The 17,263-nt window shown below is 44.6% G+C and overlaps 1 protein-coding gene across 1 annotated transcript in view; it reads right to left on the reverse strand.

Annotated features, from left to right (window-relative positions):
- Positions 1–406: 406 nt before the first annotated feature.
- The window catches only part of YY1 (YY1 transcription factor), a 30,894-nt gene continuing 14,037 nt past the window's right edge, over positions 407–17,263 (reverse strand). Inside the window, exons 2-5 of the mRNA XM_060095647.1 lie at positions 16,451–16,613; positions 8,319–8,379; positions 6,427–6,585; positions 407–5,620 (exon numbers count right to left, since the gene is read on the reverse strand). Of these exons, the coding sequence (XP_059951630.1) occupies positions 5,438–5,620; positions 6,427–6,585; positions 8,319–8,379; positions 16,451–16,613 (566 nt within the window). The 3' untranslated portion in view covers positions 407–5,437. The remainder of the gene's footprint in view (positions 5,621–6,426; positions 6,586–8,318; positions 8,380–16,450; positions 16,614–17,263) is intronic.

Here is a 17,263-nt window from a genome sequence, read left to right on the forward strand (position 1 = left end):
AGGATCCCACATGCCGCGGAGCGGCTGGGCCCGTGAGCCATGGCCGCTGAGCCTGCGCGTCCAGAGCCTGTGCTCCGCAACGGGAGAGGCCACAACAGTGAAAGGCCCGCGTACCGCAAAAAAAAAAAAAAAAAAAGTGGGTGAGGTTCTCATTTAAACTCCTTCTGGCCCATTAGTCCATCTTGGAGCTGAGGTTATGTTATGAAAGCATTTCATAACACAAGAAAGATTGAATCCTAGGAGTTCCCATTCCTGTGCCAGAGGGAAACCCACAAGGATCTGCCCTGGGCAGCTGAGGCAGCCAGTCAGACCAAGCGGGAGCTTACAGCCAGCTGTACTGTGTAATGAAACTCAGGAAAAGAGGTGGCTTAGAGATTGAGGAACAAACAAGAACCACAGGCATTAAAAAGCTTAACAATATTATGCGTTTATTATATTTTATAGAGCCATGTTACACATGCTTGGTGCTTCAAACTGAGTTATTGTTAAATGTTTTTCTGGATGCAAAGCCATTTGATGCTTGATGCGGATGCCTTAAATACTATAATATTTCTGCATCTATGATCTATGAGCTAAGGAAAAACCAAGGACAATTCCAGAAATGGCAAAGAACATTTAAGAAAAAGATGTACATGAGACGCAATGCTAAGTCCTTGAACCAGGGCCTACAGAAGTTACCAGAAAGTGAATAAAAACAGAATTGTTCTATGAAAATAGTTTAACCAATCACCATCTGTAGATAACAGAGCCTCATACCAGTTTTGGATGTTGTAGAAAAAAGGTTACTGTTTGGTACTGATGCCCTTTCCCCCTCCATACTGTATGCAGACATCGTGCAGCCCCCAGATGGAGCAGCAAACAGAATACAGCACAGCAACTGGCCCCCTCCCTATGACATCCCAAGGCTGTTTCTTACGGCGTCTTTGTGCCTTTAACGAAAAGCAGTCAATTTGATCAAACCTGCCACTTTGTGGAAAACCAATCATCGCGCTTTAGATGAATGTGATGCCACCACACTCACCTTCCTCTGCAGACTCCCCGAATGCTGGCTGAAGACCTGGGGGCCCGGGTGACCAACCTGTGGGAATTTTGATTTGCCTGCTGACCTAACGCCAACGTTCTATTTCAACATTCCCTTCCGGTTTTTCCAGTGGGAGCGCATGAAGTGTGCCAACCACACGCCGCCCGCCCCTTCCATCAGGTCTCCATCCAGCCCCAGCTCACATCCTCTCCGGCCCTCCGGAGCCCACTCGGGCATGAGGACAGACACCGGAAGGCTTTGGCAGGACGCGCCCACTCGTGGAGGGCCCGCCCCTCCTGCCTGCTGCCGCGGCTCTGAAGGGCCCGCACTTACAGGCCTTAAGGCAACCAGGGAACCCGAGCACAGTCCGCACAGTCAAGGCCCATAAAGGTCAGGAAGCCGGGGTGCAGGAGACCTAGCCAGCCACGCAGTCAAGTGCTTCTGCGCAGGCGCGAGGGACCCCGAGGGCACCCTCTGATAAGTGGAAGAGCAGACTGTGGAGCGCGTGACCTCGGCTGCGAGGAAGCACAGCTTGGGGGGTCGCGCCTCCTCCTCAACCTCTTGGGGTCAAAGTCAGGGTGGAACACACCCGCCTGGACCTGCCGGGTCTGAGCTCTGACGAGGTGCTGCGCTTGCACCGATGCCGACGGGAGCCAGGACAAGGGGCTCTGCAGTCAGACAGAGGAGACCCGGGAGGCCAGGGTCGAGGCCATCCAGTGGCAGGCAAGGGGTGGGGGGCGGGGGGTGGGGTGGTGGTGGTCAGGGAGAGGAGGCCTCGCGGTGCGGCCCCGGCGTCCAGCGGACGCCCACGAACTGCTTCTGCTCTCGCCACTGCTCTGACCTCTGGGGTCCTTGCTTTTGCTGGTGGTCAGATGTCAAGAATATAGAAGAACTGAGGATTAACAACGTGGCCTTACTAAGCACGCTGATCCCCAATCAGAGGAATCAGACACAAGAAGTGATCCATGTTCTCTGCCTGTAGTTGTTTCCGGGTGGATTATCACGGTTCCAACTCAAAAACGTAGAGAGGCCAGGGAGGGCTTCCTGCGCCACAGACACCGATCCTGAGGTTAAGGTACAGTAGGTATGTCTGGCTAAGCAGCGCCGGCAGCAGTAAACCTCCTTAAAGCGCTTCAACAGCTGCTCAGGCAGAGCCGCCGGTCTCTACAGGCGCCCTTCTGAATGAAGGTCTCACAGATCACGAAGAAACAAACCAGAACTCGGCAACACCATCAGGCGTCCAGGGTACTATCCAACGGGTCTCACTTTACTCAAATTCAGCAAAATAACTGACATTTAAAAGAATGTACATGAAAACCAAATTAAAAAAAAAAACACAAGAACAACTTTGATTTTCCTCAAATCCGCAGGCCTTGAACCTAGGCGCACAGCACACAAACACCGTATGAAACCAACAGAGAGCTCAATGTCGCCTTGGAAAATAAATGTCACTCTGGGGTGACAGTTCTTTATACAAATATTATGCTTCCCCCTAAACCCCTACCACCAAAAAAAGGGGAAAATAATAAGAAATCCAAAAATAGAAAACAACATCTTGTTAAATGTAAACTTATCCTCTGGAGTTTTTATATTACATATGCTAGAAACATGCATTTATTTCAGCTCAGATGTAAGAAAATATGTCTATCAGTATTACTTATAAATCAGATTAACCCTCAAGACAACTGACTCACTGTGAGAACATGACTTTAAATTTTAGTAAATTACATCTTTAGCAAAATTATAAATTCTAACCACGAGCAAAATGGGTATGTTCTACCCAAGGAGAACTACCTCTACTCTGTAAGCTGCTGCTCATTTATCAGTTTCCTACACTACTGGTGTAAGTTGAGTGCTATGTCAACGAGGAGCTTGGGCATCAGATTTTCCTCAAATGCCCAATGAAATGCCTTTTTCACAAACTAACTCTGCAGATTGAGAGCAAACACGTGCACAGAGAAAAGCGTCAAGGGGGGAGCGATGGCTATTCCACTCGGAGACAGAAAGGGACAGGTGACCAAAGGCATCCCCCAAGGGGTCAAGGCACAGAGGAAGAGGGACCTCCCTCCAACTCAGGAGCCTGGCTTCTGTGGGTCATGACATGGCTCTCGGGGCTGCCGGGGAGACTTCCCCACAGCCTAAGTCTGTCTTGCCGTGGGCCCTTGGGCAGGAGTCCTGAGGACGGTGCCAGGACCAGGCTCCAGTGTGGCACAATGCTGGGTGAGGGGGATGCAGCTCCAGACCCCTAACGCAGCCACTCGGGGACTGCTCACCCGATGGTGGGGTGGGGAGGGGAGCACGGGCGCTGGCACCACGGGCGGCGGTGGAGGCCTCCGCCCCAGGTCTAGTCAAAGGACCACAGGTTCGCACTGGGATGCTCAGCTTTGAAGGGGACCTCCGCCATGGGCTTACCTCTCTCCCGACCGCCAGATACAGCACAGCCTGGCTTACCCAGAGAACAGCTGGGGTCTTCTGATTAACTCAGTTCCATCAAACTACTCAATGGATAACAGATTCTGAACAAATAGAAAAAAGTGTCTCAAGTTAAATTTTTCATCTATGATTCAGAAGGCACTTCAAAATTCCGGAGGGCCACAGGGTCACTGTCACTAGGTCACCAATCCTCCTGTATAGGACCAATGGAGAAGCTGTAAGAGACAGGGCTATGTTTTTGACCTGATGATGTCCTGGACGTCTTGTACCTGAATCTCTGGTATTAGCTAGTCCGTCAATTACTTTGCAGAGTCAAGCATACAGCACAAAGACACACAGTATGTTTGCATTTTGAATAAATGGGATTTTGCTGTATCATGGCAGTTTATAAAATAGTCTCATGAGTCTGATACTTGACTCTAAGTAAAATCCAAAAATTATAATCGTACATTTAAGAGGTCACAATGTGAGAGGTAAAGTACTCATTGAGTACAGTTTTCTTAATAACCGAATCACCTTGCCAATCTGCACTCAGCATCCATTTAGAAGCACAAAAGTAAGCTACGGGCGCTCAACTGCTACAATGTGCTAGAGTTTAAAGATTCCACTAGATGGAGGAACCAAGGCTCTCAAACCAAACAGCCAATAACCATAAGCGTTTCCTGTTAGACAAGCCAGGACCTGTGGGAGTTGCCCTGAAGGCGGCCTGAGCAATGGAAATGCCTGGTCTCCCCTCTGCTCGTGTCCCCTGCCAGGTAACACCTTACCTTGAGAACACACACAGGCCAGGGCACAAACTGCTTCGGTCACACGTTTGCTGGGGGAGCTAAAATCAAAATCCTATTACCAACGGGCCTGGCGTGGGGTACTCTGAGGTAGTTCCTTAACTCGGGATGCCTGTTACCTAACTCTCTCTTTCAGAATTCAGTACACATGGGAAGTATTAAAATATCCATGCATCGCTTTAATCACAAGTCACTGTAATTGAGTGCAAAATAAAGGAAACTTGAGTTGCTTTATTTAACTTCCAATTTCTGGGAGGCTCAAGAATTATAATTATTCTGGACAACAAAAGGAAATAAGACTGTGCTTACAGATCTTTTTCTGCCATATTCTTTCTGTAGGATTGCTATTTTATTGTTGCCCTTTCTGTTACACGGGATGTACACATCAGGTGTTAAAAGGTACAATACATTCTACGACTGAGCACCACTTTCTGTAACTGAACAGGCAAAGAAATTACACTGAACATCAGCATCTGGCAGTATTTTTCGGAAAAAAAAAGTGACTAAAATGGGTTTAAATTGATTAACACTATTAAATCACATCTAATATTTTGATACTACATGATTCAATACAGCTATACGATACAATTATACAAAATGTGTTAACATCAAAGAATACAACCAAAATTAAGAGAGCAAACAAAACCTATATAACTTTTTTTTTTTACAGGAAAATACTTTTGAAGTATGCATGTAACTGCCCATTCTTTTAAAGAAAATCTACTGCAAGCAAAGTTATCAACCTCCAGAAAAATCACACATAGCATTACTAAGCATATCCCCAAAAAGTGTACAATATGCACACTTGGAAAATACAAAATTAAAAAAATTGTAAGCAACAGGTGAGCTTCATATTTATAAGAGTGTGAAAAGAAGTCCCATTTTTAGCACTGTTGTATAAAGAATTGTCTTTTGATGCGAAGTTCATGAATTGTCCTCCTGTTGGGACCACACTTTACAAAAACACCGTGTTTTTGAAACGAGATTACAGAGCAAGATAGAGCATCTTAGCAATGTCATCTTATTAAAGTTTTTTTTTTTAATTTTTACTACTTTATCAAAACATGTCCCTTGGGTATGTAGGATTCATTTTTAAAATTCTTTTCTAGAAACAATATACAAAGGAGAGGCATATTTATTCCCAATCACACTCCTGGAAGATGCTTCCCAAGGCTGAGAAGGGTCTTCTCTCTTCTTCTCACTGGTTGTTTTTGGCCTTAGCATGTGTTAAGATGTGAGATTTCAGGTTAGTCGACTGAGCAAACTTCTTATTACAACCATCGAAGGGGCACACATAGGGCCTGTCTCCGGTATGGATTCGCACATGTGTGCGCAAATTGAAGTCCAGTGAAAAGCGTTTCCCGCAGCCTTCGAACGTGCACTGTCGAGGAGAGACCAGAGACAACCCGCTCAGACTCCGACCAGGCCCGGGACGGGGCAGCTCACTGCTGGGGCGAGAGCAGCCTACCTCTTCTACCTCCCTGCCCAACCCTGCCCTGGGGGGAAGCTGTTGAGATGCATCTAAATCAGGGGGCAGGGAGCTGTAACTCTGCCCGGACAACTCCTAGGACCCACGCAGAGCCCTCATGAATTGTTTAACTACAACGTAAGAGAAACATTCAGCAAAACAGCAAGAATCTTCCTAAATCTTATGTTAGGGTCCTAACATTTGTGTAAATATTTCAAATAATAAGAGACAAACGGTTAGGAAGGTTTCTGGTGTCAAGTATCAAAAAGAACCATGTTAGATTTACCAGCTGCACTGCTGATTTGTTCACTTGTTCATGGGCTTCTAAAAACAACGCAAAACACTATTTTCAAAGTTACTCTCCTACAGCAAAAATTTTAGAAGTTCCCTGTCAATTAGCAGTTCAATATACTATAAAAAAATCACTACAGCAAGTAAACTGCTTTAATCCCACAGTGAACGCATGAGAACTTCTGTTTTAGACCTGCTCCCCAGCAATCCCGTGCTTCTCCTGACGTCAAGTACACTCCAGAAACACCTCGATACAGCCCGTCTCTGGGACCACACAGATCACACGTGGCGGAGTCGAGAGCTGGGGCAGCCCCCCCGAGGGAGTCACCAGGACCTCGCTGTGGCCTCTCTGGGCGGCGTCTCTCCTGCACGGCTGCCGCCCTGCCTGCACCTGCGGGGACAGCGGAGGGGAGGAGGGCTGGCTCTACCTGAAAGGGCTTCTCTCCAGTATGAACCAGTTGGTGTCGTTTTAGCTTGGAGCTCTCGACAAAAGCTTTGCCACACTCCGCACAGACGTGCACTCTGGGGCCGTGGGTGTGCAGGTGTTTCCTCATGGCAGAGTTATCCCTGAACATCTTGGTGCAGCCCTTCGAACAGAGAGAGACGCTTAGTGGTTCACACTGCAAACTGTTCCAAACGATTCTACCGCTTGACAGCCTTCACTGACACAATACAACGACCCTCCCAACCTCCCCACATACATTTTACTTCATATTACAGTAGAAATATTATTTACGACAAAAAAACACCCCAAAAAACAAAAAAACAGCTGAAAAAGGCCTTAACATGTAATGCAAACTTGTTTTACAGTGAGGAAACTGAGGCTTAGAGATGTCTTTAAGTAGACTTGCCCAAGGTCACGCTACTAGTAGGAGCCAGGCTGGGAGTAGAACCCAGACACCCTGGCTGCCGGCTACACCACGGCCGCCTCACCCGGCTACGCCCCCAGATGAAGTAACAGAAGCACCGAGAGGAACGGAGTTAAGAGGACGGCGGCCCACCACCGCCTCTGGTGGCCCCGTACTCTGTGCCGCAAGAATGGGCTGCCGTTCTCCATCGCCTACTGTTCCCTCTTCTCTCTTTGCCTCTTTCCCCTTCTTGACAGAGAAAGAAGCAAGAGGGTCTCCACGGAATGGCAACTACAGAAGAAATTTATTTTGTGAGACACTAGGAAAAGAAGCAGGTAAACTGATACCAGAGCAGGGGGGGAGGCGGATGGGTAGGCGGTGCTTGGGAGAAGCATGTCCTGCACCATTTCTCCTGCAGTTGTTGCCCAATAATGGAGTGAATGGGGAAATGATCAGACAGCAGGACAGGAGGACAGCACGAGTCAACACTGCACAGCTTCACAGGCAAGGGGGGCGGCGGGGGGCAGGGAGGGGCGCCACAGGTGTTTGTTTTCACCTTGACCCCTAGGCTGTTTCCATTCAGAAAATGGAATTGGAAAAAAAAAATCTTATTGGAAAAGAAGTACAGAGAGAAGCTAGAGAGAAGATGCGCACTTAAGGCACAACTGTTTTCAAATGCTTATTAGTATTCAGCCTCAACAGAAATGCTTCCACATATCAAAATGTCCACAGCAAGAACATTAAAAAAAGAGACAAAAAGAATTTATGGGTGCACAGTCATCAGAGGTGAGACCATGAAAGTAAATTTATCCTTCTCCAATTGTTGTTGTTGTCTTTTTAAATTTTTTTATTCCACTCAAAATCTCTCCCCTCCTGTTTTTCTGTACCACCTACTTGATACTTTATTTTCACCTCCAATTAAGTTTAAAACACACCCAAATCAATATCTCAAAGTACTTTTTAGACTATCATTAAAGACTAATAAATAGCCACATTTGAAAACAATTAAGTACTCCCTAGCAACACACAATCAACAGGGTAAATTAAAATTGTGAAGGAAATGATGAAGTCTTATTAGGGTCACTTCAGAAACATCCAAAATGATTTCCAAATTTCCATAAGGAGCCCACAGTCCCATAAAGGTCCATGGGTGAGGCACAACCCAATGCCTTAAGATTGACTTGTTAACAATCCAAAAAGAATAAAGTCCTAACAGAGTATATTCAGTACACAGTGAAAATAAAAACATTGGCACCCTGCAGTAACCCCATTTAATGGTATTGAAATTTAAGTGGCCTTTATGGAACAACAAAACTTACATCACAAAATACAGTCTCTTGAATTTAGAAACCGGATTATAGTTCCTCACTGAATCTCAATTATGAAGATCGAAATAAAAAGTGCGATTTCTTACAAGCTCTCTAAAACTTCATTCACAGTAACGAACGCTTTTTCCCCCTAGCATTACTTACTTTATGAGGGCAAGCTATTGTTCTTGGAGCATCATCTTCTTTAATTTTTCTTGGCTTCATTCTTACCAAAGGGGGGGAAAAAAAAGAGAGAGAGGTTTGTAGGAATGGGCAGAGATGTCCGGCATAAATCACACAGTCCCTAAAATGCCTTCCCTATAGGTACAAAAACTAAGAGTACAACATGCTTCCGTGAAGGGGAAGGGATGAGAAGACTCACATTCTCCGAGGACCTGTGACTGTGAAGAATTCTCAAGCACAAGCATGACTGAGTGACTGCCTACGGTCTCGTAGCTAATAAGCTGGTGCAGCTTAGGATGGCACTGTGAGCTGTGTGATTTTAGTATCTGCTCTTTTCCCCAAACTCTTTAAAAAATAAAAAAGACCAACAGCCCCCAAACCACAGATGAAACTCCTAGTGGGAGCAAAGTGAAGTAAGCAAAGTGAGGTATCTAAAAGCAGCTGCTGTGATAATAAGGGTGCTTTAAAAAAGGAAGATATGGGAGGGTCTTAAAACTATACATCCTATACAACTGCTTAAAAAGGGGGGGGGTTGTCCATCTTATACTGACAGAAATGATCTTTATAATAGACTATTTTTTAAAAAGGGTACAGCAAAGTCCTTTTAAGCAGAGAATTATTTATATACATATACGTATAATAGCTCTAGAAGGAAACACTGCAAACTGTGAGTACTGGTTACTCTGGGAGGGGCCCCTAGGGACTGGCGGGAACACCCCCAAACCTCTTCACACTGTTTAATTTTTATCATACTATTAGTTTGGCTGTTGGTGGTGATGGGAGGGAGATTATAGCTTCGACCACTTGGGCGGTCAGGGAGAGCCCTGCTTGTGGAGTTACTACCCAGAGCTTGCTTACTTGGTAACTTACCTACCTGCTATTTTCACTGAACCAACCTTTGGTCTTTTGTCAAAACTTTCTCTCCAAAACTCCCTAAAGATCTGTGTGTGGTAGAGGGTGGGAAATTAAGAGTTCCTAGAAAAACTAGAAAAAAAGATTTAAAATCTCTGAAACCGATGCTCTTGACCCTAGTTTTGCCATCTCACACTCCTGTATGAGAATGCGTACTTAATACACAACTAAGCTGATGCTCCCTAAGAAAAGGCTAATTTACCACCACTCTTTCACTCTGAGAGATTGCTGCTGTCATCTTTAAGGGAGCAAAGGCCCTAACGGAATCATCCTGCTTCACTCCTGATCTGAGAAAAGGATTCCCTGATGCTCCTTACTTTATAAAACCTGAACTCATGAAATCGCCTCCTTCAACTTTCCACATCCTGGATGAGCAGAGGTGAAACAATTCATCTGGTAGCTATAACTTATCTCTAAGGGGTGTGTTCAAGACAGTACAAATTTCCTACTTGGAATTCTAAGAGAACGTTTTCAGTCTGGTATCCTCCCCAGTCCAACCCTGTAGATACTTGTTCTTTCTTGTACTTGGAAGATTACCACATCAGTGAGCAAACATTTTCTAAGCGCCTGCTGTGTACAGGGCTCTGAACTAGCCTATGTTACCTTAAAGAGAGTTTGGGTCTGAGTTCACAAAACCAGGTACGACAAAAATTTGGTGCCACTGCGCCACCTGGAGGTTATAATAACAGAGTCTGAAAAGTAACAGTGATTTATACGACAGGGTTCTACTCCAGTCAAATGTTAATAATAAGAACTGTATATTAAGAACCAAGCTTCAATCTTCCCAGTTAAGATGTTTACTCTTTGATGATTCCACTCAAATGCTGTCTTGGCTGTGAAGATAACTACACGATTGTCTTTGTCCAAATTCACAGAATGGTACTAACCTAAAAGGGTGAATCTTACTGTATGCAAATTATCTCAAAAACAAAAAACTCTGACTTTAAAAAGACATTCACTGGGTTGACAAATATGTTATACTGACAACCTCTCCCCTCTTGCACCCGCCTTAGGGCTCGAACATGGGGACAATGGCAGTGAAATGCCTATGCCCGTAGGATAGGTGTGGCCCAGTTACCTACGAGGGTCCCCAGACCTCACAAATTTTCTTAAATTCATTCCTAGGAACCTATATTTTTTTAATCATGGAAAATTTCAAATACACACAACAGTAAAGAGAACAGTCCTGTGTGCCATTCACCCAACTCTTGATTTATTTTTTGAATGTTATTAAGTGGCGTTTCTTCTTGAAATGTCATTTTAAAAACGTGTGCTAATACTTAGCGATTAATTTTAGAATGACAGTTTAAAACACATCTGAGCAAACACCCTTGGCCTCAAGGAGGAAGTGGAGGTATTTAATTGCAGCCACTCTTAAGCTCCTGAGCAAATCACTGAGGCAGTGTACGCAGGTACCTTGTACATTATATTCGAATGCAAACACTAAAAAGGTCCTTGTCCAAACAAGCGTGCCTAGATTGAAAGTGTTCTGTGTTGTGAGTAAAGACTAAAATTAAAATCTTCGTGGCAACAATTGGTACATAAACCTACAAAATAAAAAATACATATATATATTTGAAATCCTAAAAAAAGAGAGTAATTTTTTAAAAAGACTAAAATTATATACTACTACTTAGAATACCTTCTTGACCCACCCAAACTAGTCAGTCACAAGTAACCAAGATATGAGTTTCTCACTGACTGAGAAACTTACAAAGCTCTTGGACCTGGAGATGACGACAAGAGCATTAGCATCATGAACGAGGTGGAATGGGATGTGGGACTGGGCGCTGGCTTCAACCAGCCGCACGACCTTGAGCAAATCACTTAACTTCTCAGCCTCAGTTTCTTATTCTGTAAAAAGGTATTAATTCTACCTATTTAGAGCTGTGAAAATTAAAAGAGATGATGTACGTTAAGCTCTTGAGAAATGATGGCTCTTATTACCCTCAACCTGTGCTAAACGGGCCTAGGCAAAACTGAGTTCATTCCTTAAAAAAACGCCAGTTGTATTTAACAACCCAGAAGGTACTTACTGGTGGCTCCAAACCACCATTGCACAGGTAAAGTGGAAAGGCCCCCTCCATGTATTAGAAATTATATGGAGGAGCCAGGTAGGCAACAAAAGTTTCCTGTTCAATTAAAAATAGAGACTACGTGCCCTATGACGTGACTGCTGATTTTACACTCTGCCATTCTGCATACATTGTAACGGTTGGACACCAGTACCACAAACTGCAGGAATTTCCTGGACAATTTTCAGCAGGGTATTATGTAAACCAGAAGTTCTGACTAAGTTAAATCTGTAAATGTCCCAGAAGCCAAGATGAAACATTTCTGAAGAAGTGATTCTTGAATGAAAATCAGCAGCTTAGCTGACTCGCGACTGGAGCCAGCTGTGCCGACAGGACGGAAGGCCCTGTGTAATAGCGCTGCCACCTGCAGGCACCGTCCACCTCCCTTCCTTGTGTCCCTAAGACAAACAAGCCGAAGTGTGTTCTAGGGGTTCTCTCAGTGTACGTTCACGTGATATTGAGGGGTTTTACGGCATTTCAGCTCCACCATCACACTTTATCTTTGTATCAAACCAGTGAAAAAGCCTCAGGGTGGGTAGTGAACCACAACAACAAACCACCACCAACTTGGGACTGACCTAACCACTTGTTATTCTGATCTTCCTGCACAGAAGGTTTCCAAAGGGCTAAGTTTAGTTAATGAAAAATGCACAAAATTTAATCAGGGGACAGAATTCTCCAGGTCCCACCCACTGACCAATTTTTGAAGTATTTACTAAAAACACATTTCAAGAAAGAACAAAATCGCCATAGTCCCACCTCCGCAATACCATGACTTTATTTCTTATACTTGTTCACACACACTAAGTAATTTACTAAGTGGTCTAGGCTCAGTGCAGCAAGAACCTGAACATTCTTTGGCCAGTTCCAAGTCCAGTCCAGAATCCTACCACCCCAGTACACGGAGGGGAGGGGAAAGCAACTAACATGCCACCTTAAGCCGAGAACTGAGTCACAGAGTGGGGGTGGATGAAAAGAGGAGGCCAGGAAAACAAGTTCTGTGCGTTTTTATAAGCCAAGAAGATAAGATATGGCCCCCAACAGTTTGAAACTTGGCACTTCGTTGTCAACCGCTTTGAGACCCAGTCACCATTCTGGGGTCTCTGGAAAGTCCTATTCACAGCTGTTACGTGGTCAAAATGTGAAGCCCTCACAGAATAGGGCATTCCAGGCTTAACTATTTCTCACCACCACTGCCCAATTAAGAGAGATTTATTTGGTTTTACATCATCTTTTCAAGAGATACTATGGAAAATGGGGATGAGAATGAGCCCAACCTCACAACTGCCCAAATCCTGTACCTTTGTACGTGTTGTCAAGGGGAGCAAGATTACATTCTATTCTGTATACAAAATGAAATCTTTAACAGGCTGATTATAAAAGAAAATAAACACACACTATATTCAGGTAATTACATAAGTAATGCTTACTGAAGAATTTAACTGTGTGCTAGGGATCATATTTCATGCTCTCCAAGTCCAATACAGTAGAGCTTCAGTTACCAAGGAGAGAATTTTCCTAGAGTCATGTCAAATGAGTGTTCTCTCTTTAAATATTGTCAAAATTGGGGCTTCCCTGGTGGCGCAGTGGTTGAGAGTCCGCCTGCTGATGCAGGGGACACGGGTTCGGGCCCCGGTCCGGGAAGATCCCACATGCCGTGGAGCGGCTGGGCCCGTGAGCCATGGCCTCTGAGCCTGCGTGTCCAGAGCCTGTGCTCCGCAACGGGAGAGGCCACAACAGTGGGAGGCCCGCGTACCGCAAAAAAAAAAAAAAAAAAAAAAAAAAAAGTCAAAATTATGCCCCATTTTTAGGCCATGGTTTTCTTAACCCTGCCACCCTTGGCACGGACTTTCTGACTATCTTCTCTTCTTTAGAAGACTCTTTCCCATACTACCAAGATCTTCTAGCTTCTTGCTCATTCTATCCACTACTGAATGAAATGGGCTTTTCTTGAAGAAATTCTTACAACCCACTGACTTCCTATTCTAAACTGAACAAGTTTTCCAGCCTGTTGCACAGCAGTCTTCTTGATTTCCTGTTCACTGTATTCTTTAGCAAGTCTTCCCTTTGATGTTCATCCTCATTGTACTGGAGCACACCCTCGAGTCACCTCTTCAGAAAGGATGCATGCAACATAAAACGAATCCTTAGGTGTCTAAAATTGCCATTGTTTTGCCCTTGTGTTGGACTGATAGCTTTGCTGGATCAAGAATTCTATGTTTACAATAATTTTCCTCAGAAATCTCAGAGCATTGCTCCTTTGTCTTCTAATTATCTATTGCTGTTGAAGAAAATTCTCCTTCAGGTTTAATTATCATCCTTTTGTAGACCTATCTTTTCTCCCTGGAAGCTTTTAGCGACATGTGCCTGAGTTTAGAGCTGAGACGTCCTGGAGTTTCTGTTCAGAGAACTGGGGACAAGCCTTAAGACTGCTGCCCCAATTCTCCAGCAAGGGGAACAACGCTAGGGGTCACCAGCACCTGATTACTTCTGCTGCTCACTACCCGTGGGCCCCACCTCTCTGCAAACCTTTGCCTCCGCCCTCTGCTCCTCCACCAGGATTACTTCACAATATAGTATGTAGAGAAATACTTATTCTTCCCTCTCTTGGCCCTTCTGGAAACTCTACTGGCTCTTGGAATGCTGTACCTACCTTTTTCTTTTCTCTTCTTTGCGTTTTTGGCCGCACCCCACGGCATGTGGGATCTTATGAGCTCCCTAACCAGGGAGGTGCAGTGGAACCTGTGCCCCCTGCAGTGGAAGCACGGAGCCTTAACCACTGCACTGCCAGGGGAAGTCCCCTGTACTTACTTTCTTGAGTCTTCTACCTGTCTGAATGATCCTTTGGCTCTGTCACTGGTTCTGAATACAAGGGCCTTCCCAAGACTTTACTCTTTTCTCTCCAAAACCTCCTACTGCCCCCGCCAAGAGCTTATTTACTGAACACTCTCATGCTCTTAGCCGTCCCCCATCAGATGGCTCTAGCCCTAACTTACTTCCTGAATCCACCTCAAGTCCAGCACAGATGTCTCTTCAGCATCTAAAACCAAACACTGCATACTCTGAACCCCAAACCAGCACCCTCTCCCAACTTCCCTGTCACCTATGGAGCAAAGCTTTTAATGTGCATTAAAAAAAAAATGAATGTGCATTTGCCCCTCCCTCTAGACATACAGCCAACCTGTCTCTGTCTTCCACCGTTTCCTGTCATCTCTGTCACATTTACTCACATTTACATAGTCTGACCGCCACCCACCACAATTCTGGCTCAGGCCTTCATGAGCTCTTGTTCAACTGGTCTCTCCCACTTCCTGGTTGTCCCTGCACCCATCCAGCCTGGATACAGCTGAAAAGTAATTCTCTCAAATTAAATCTCTGATCATACAACCCCCTCTCTACTGCTCAAAAACCTTCACCAGCTGTCTACTACATACTAAAGAGCCCGTATCTTGGCCCAGTATTCACAGGCTCTAATGATCTGGTTTACGTTTACCTAAACCCAGTCATTTCCCTGTAAGCACCCTAATTCACAGCCAAACTTGACTACTTCTGTTTTCTGAATATATACTGGATAGTGAATGTGTATTCTGTGTTCATGCTGTTCTGGCATGGAGGCCCCACCATGAAACCCCATCCACTTGTCAGAACTCTATGTGCTTCAAGGCCCAAATCAAACGCTGCCCCCTCCACAAAGCTCTCCTTGATTCCCGTGTTCCACCTCTATCCCTGGGATAGCAGCCCACACCCCAGTAAATCTGAGTACCATAAGGAAGATGTGACTAACTTTAGGAACACATGACAACATTAAACGCAGGTATGGTATTTGGCTCAACCTGTCCAAAAACTCTTGACCTCACTGCTAACTACGTACCCTACAGATTCCATTTTTATTTGTACTTTTGGTGGGGAGGGGAGCAGGGCAGTTAATAGTCAATTCACGTATCTGTATTTAAAATACAAAGAGCGATAAAAGCTGGAACACGGTGTCATTAACAAAAGGATAGGGCCTTACGTTTTTTAAAGCCATGATAAATCAGAAATAAATTAATGTTTATATTCCCTATAACTACAGTTTCACTGGAAAGGAGAAAAGGGTACAGACCCTTTTATCAAAGCACGATAGTATTCTTATACCCACGTGACATGTGGAGAGACTGAGGCTCCAAATGGCCAGAGGCCGCCCAGCTTGTTTTTGGCAGGCTGGGAGAAACCAGGACACCCCAGGGTCTCCAGCTCTTCCCTACTCTGCTCTCAAGAAAGGGTGGGGGAAAGAAAAGGTGCTCCGCTCTGTTAGACAGGACAGGAGAGCACAAAGGTTTCTTTCTCACTGATTCTGTCTTTGCCTCAATTTCGTGGGCTGTTCCAGGTTCCATTCAACCTCAAGTAGGGAAAAGGAGTATACTTCCTACTCTAGATTTTATTAGTTCATTTCATTTTATTCAAAATTTTACATCTGTGTGGGTTTTCTCACGCCCTTATAAAAACTGCCAAACTATACTAGAAAATAATGTAAAAAGGGGCCAAGGTTTCTATAGGAATCTGGCTGGTTTCAGGCAAAACAAATAAACAACCATTGGGTTCAGACCTTCCTTCCTGCTCCTAACCTTGGATAGTCAGGCACAGGGTCCTGGCCCTAAATATTTGACCTCTTCCTGTCATGCCAGCTTAAATCAACAACACACCGGGAGCCTAACTGATGACATGCTGAAATCGGAACTGATGAAGTCCTTTCCAGCGGTCAGCTGTAAAAATCCAGTACAGACCCAGGCCTCCAGCAGCTTCAGACCAGGACAATACACGCCAATTTAAAATGTATACAAGGAGGCCAGGAGGCAGGGTAAAGATCCATTTCCAAACAAATTATGTGCAATTTTATTTATTCACAAGCAACATCAATTACAGAATTAAAGAGTAGGTATTTGCTTCATCTTATTCAAATCTAAAATGGTGCCAGTTACATTCATAACATAGTTACCACTGAAAATAAAAACCAACTGCTTTTGTTTTCAGAAGCTTCCCTAGAGCAAGAATACAAACCACTATTGTAACTTAGGCACCAAAAAACACAGCTGGCAACACTCAAGTACTTTCTTTAACTAAAAGAAAGGAAAAGTTCTTATAACTTACCTAGCAAATTCTGCTAGCTGTTTGGGATCTGAGAGATCAATGCCAGGTATCCCTCCAGGAGGAAGTTTCTTTCCTGTCATATACTCTGAATAATCGGGAGGTGAGTTCTCTCCAATGATCTGTTCTTCAACCACCGTCTCATGGTCAATATCTTTTTTTTCATCTGAAAAACATCGTAAGATGGATCGTCTTAGCTGAGTAAAGAAGTATATGTAAGCAAACACATTTTTAAAACTATAAAAAATGCTCTCCTTAGCAGCTTCTCAAATGGGTGATTTATAGCCATTACCTCTTAACCACCCAGTCTTTCTCCTCAATCTCTTAAACCCATTTCTGCTTGAAGGTCACCAAAATCCTCAATGCCAAAGTCAACAACCTTTCCCTCAGCGTTCCTTCTTAGCCTAGTGGGAAGCGTTGGCCATTACTGTCCTCAGCATCCACTTTTCCCAGTTCTACGCCCACTTCTGTAACCGGCGGCTTATTTTCAGCTTCCTTGCTTCTCCTCCTACCACTTCTCAGAGTTCTGCTTTCTGTCTACCACACACACTTCCTGTTAACCAGCAACTCTGCAACGCTGACTCAGATCTGATTTTCTAGCCTTCACCTCTTAGCTAGCCTCTTGCCTACTGCTCCAGCCTCCTCATTCTTCACTCTTCTCCCCTCACTCTTAGCTCCAGCTATATTGGCCTTTTAAGTTCCTCCAAGGTACCATGGCCCATCCACCCTAACCTCATGGCCTTTACCTGTGCAATTTTTATTGACTATGATGTGTACTCATAGCTGTGTGATTTCTGTCACCCACTCCCACTAGAC

This window comes from Mesoplodon densirostris, chromosome 4 (assembly GCF_025265405.1).
Source record: "Mesoplodon densirostris isolate mMesDen1 chromosome 4, mMesDen1 primary haplotype, whole genome shotgun sequence".
NCBI lineage: Eukaryota > Metazoa > Chordata > Mammalia > Artiodactyla > Ziphiidae > Mesoplodon > Mesoplodon densirostris.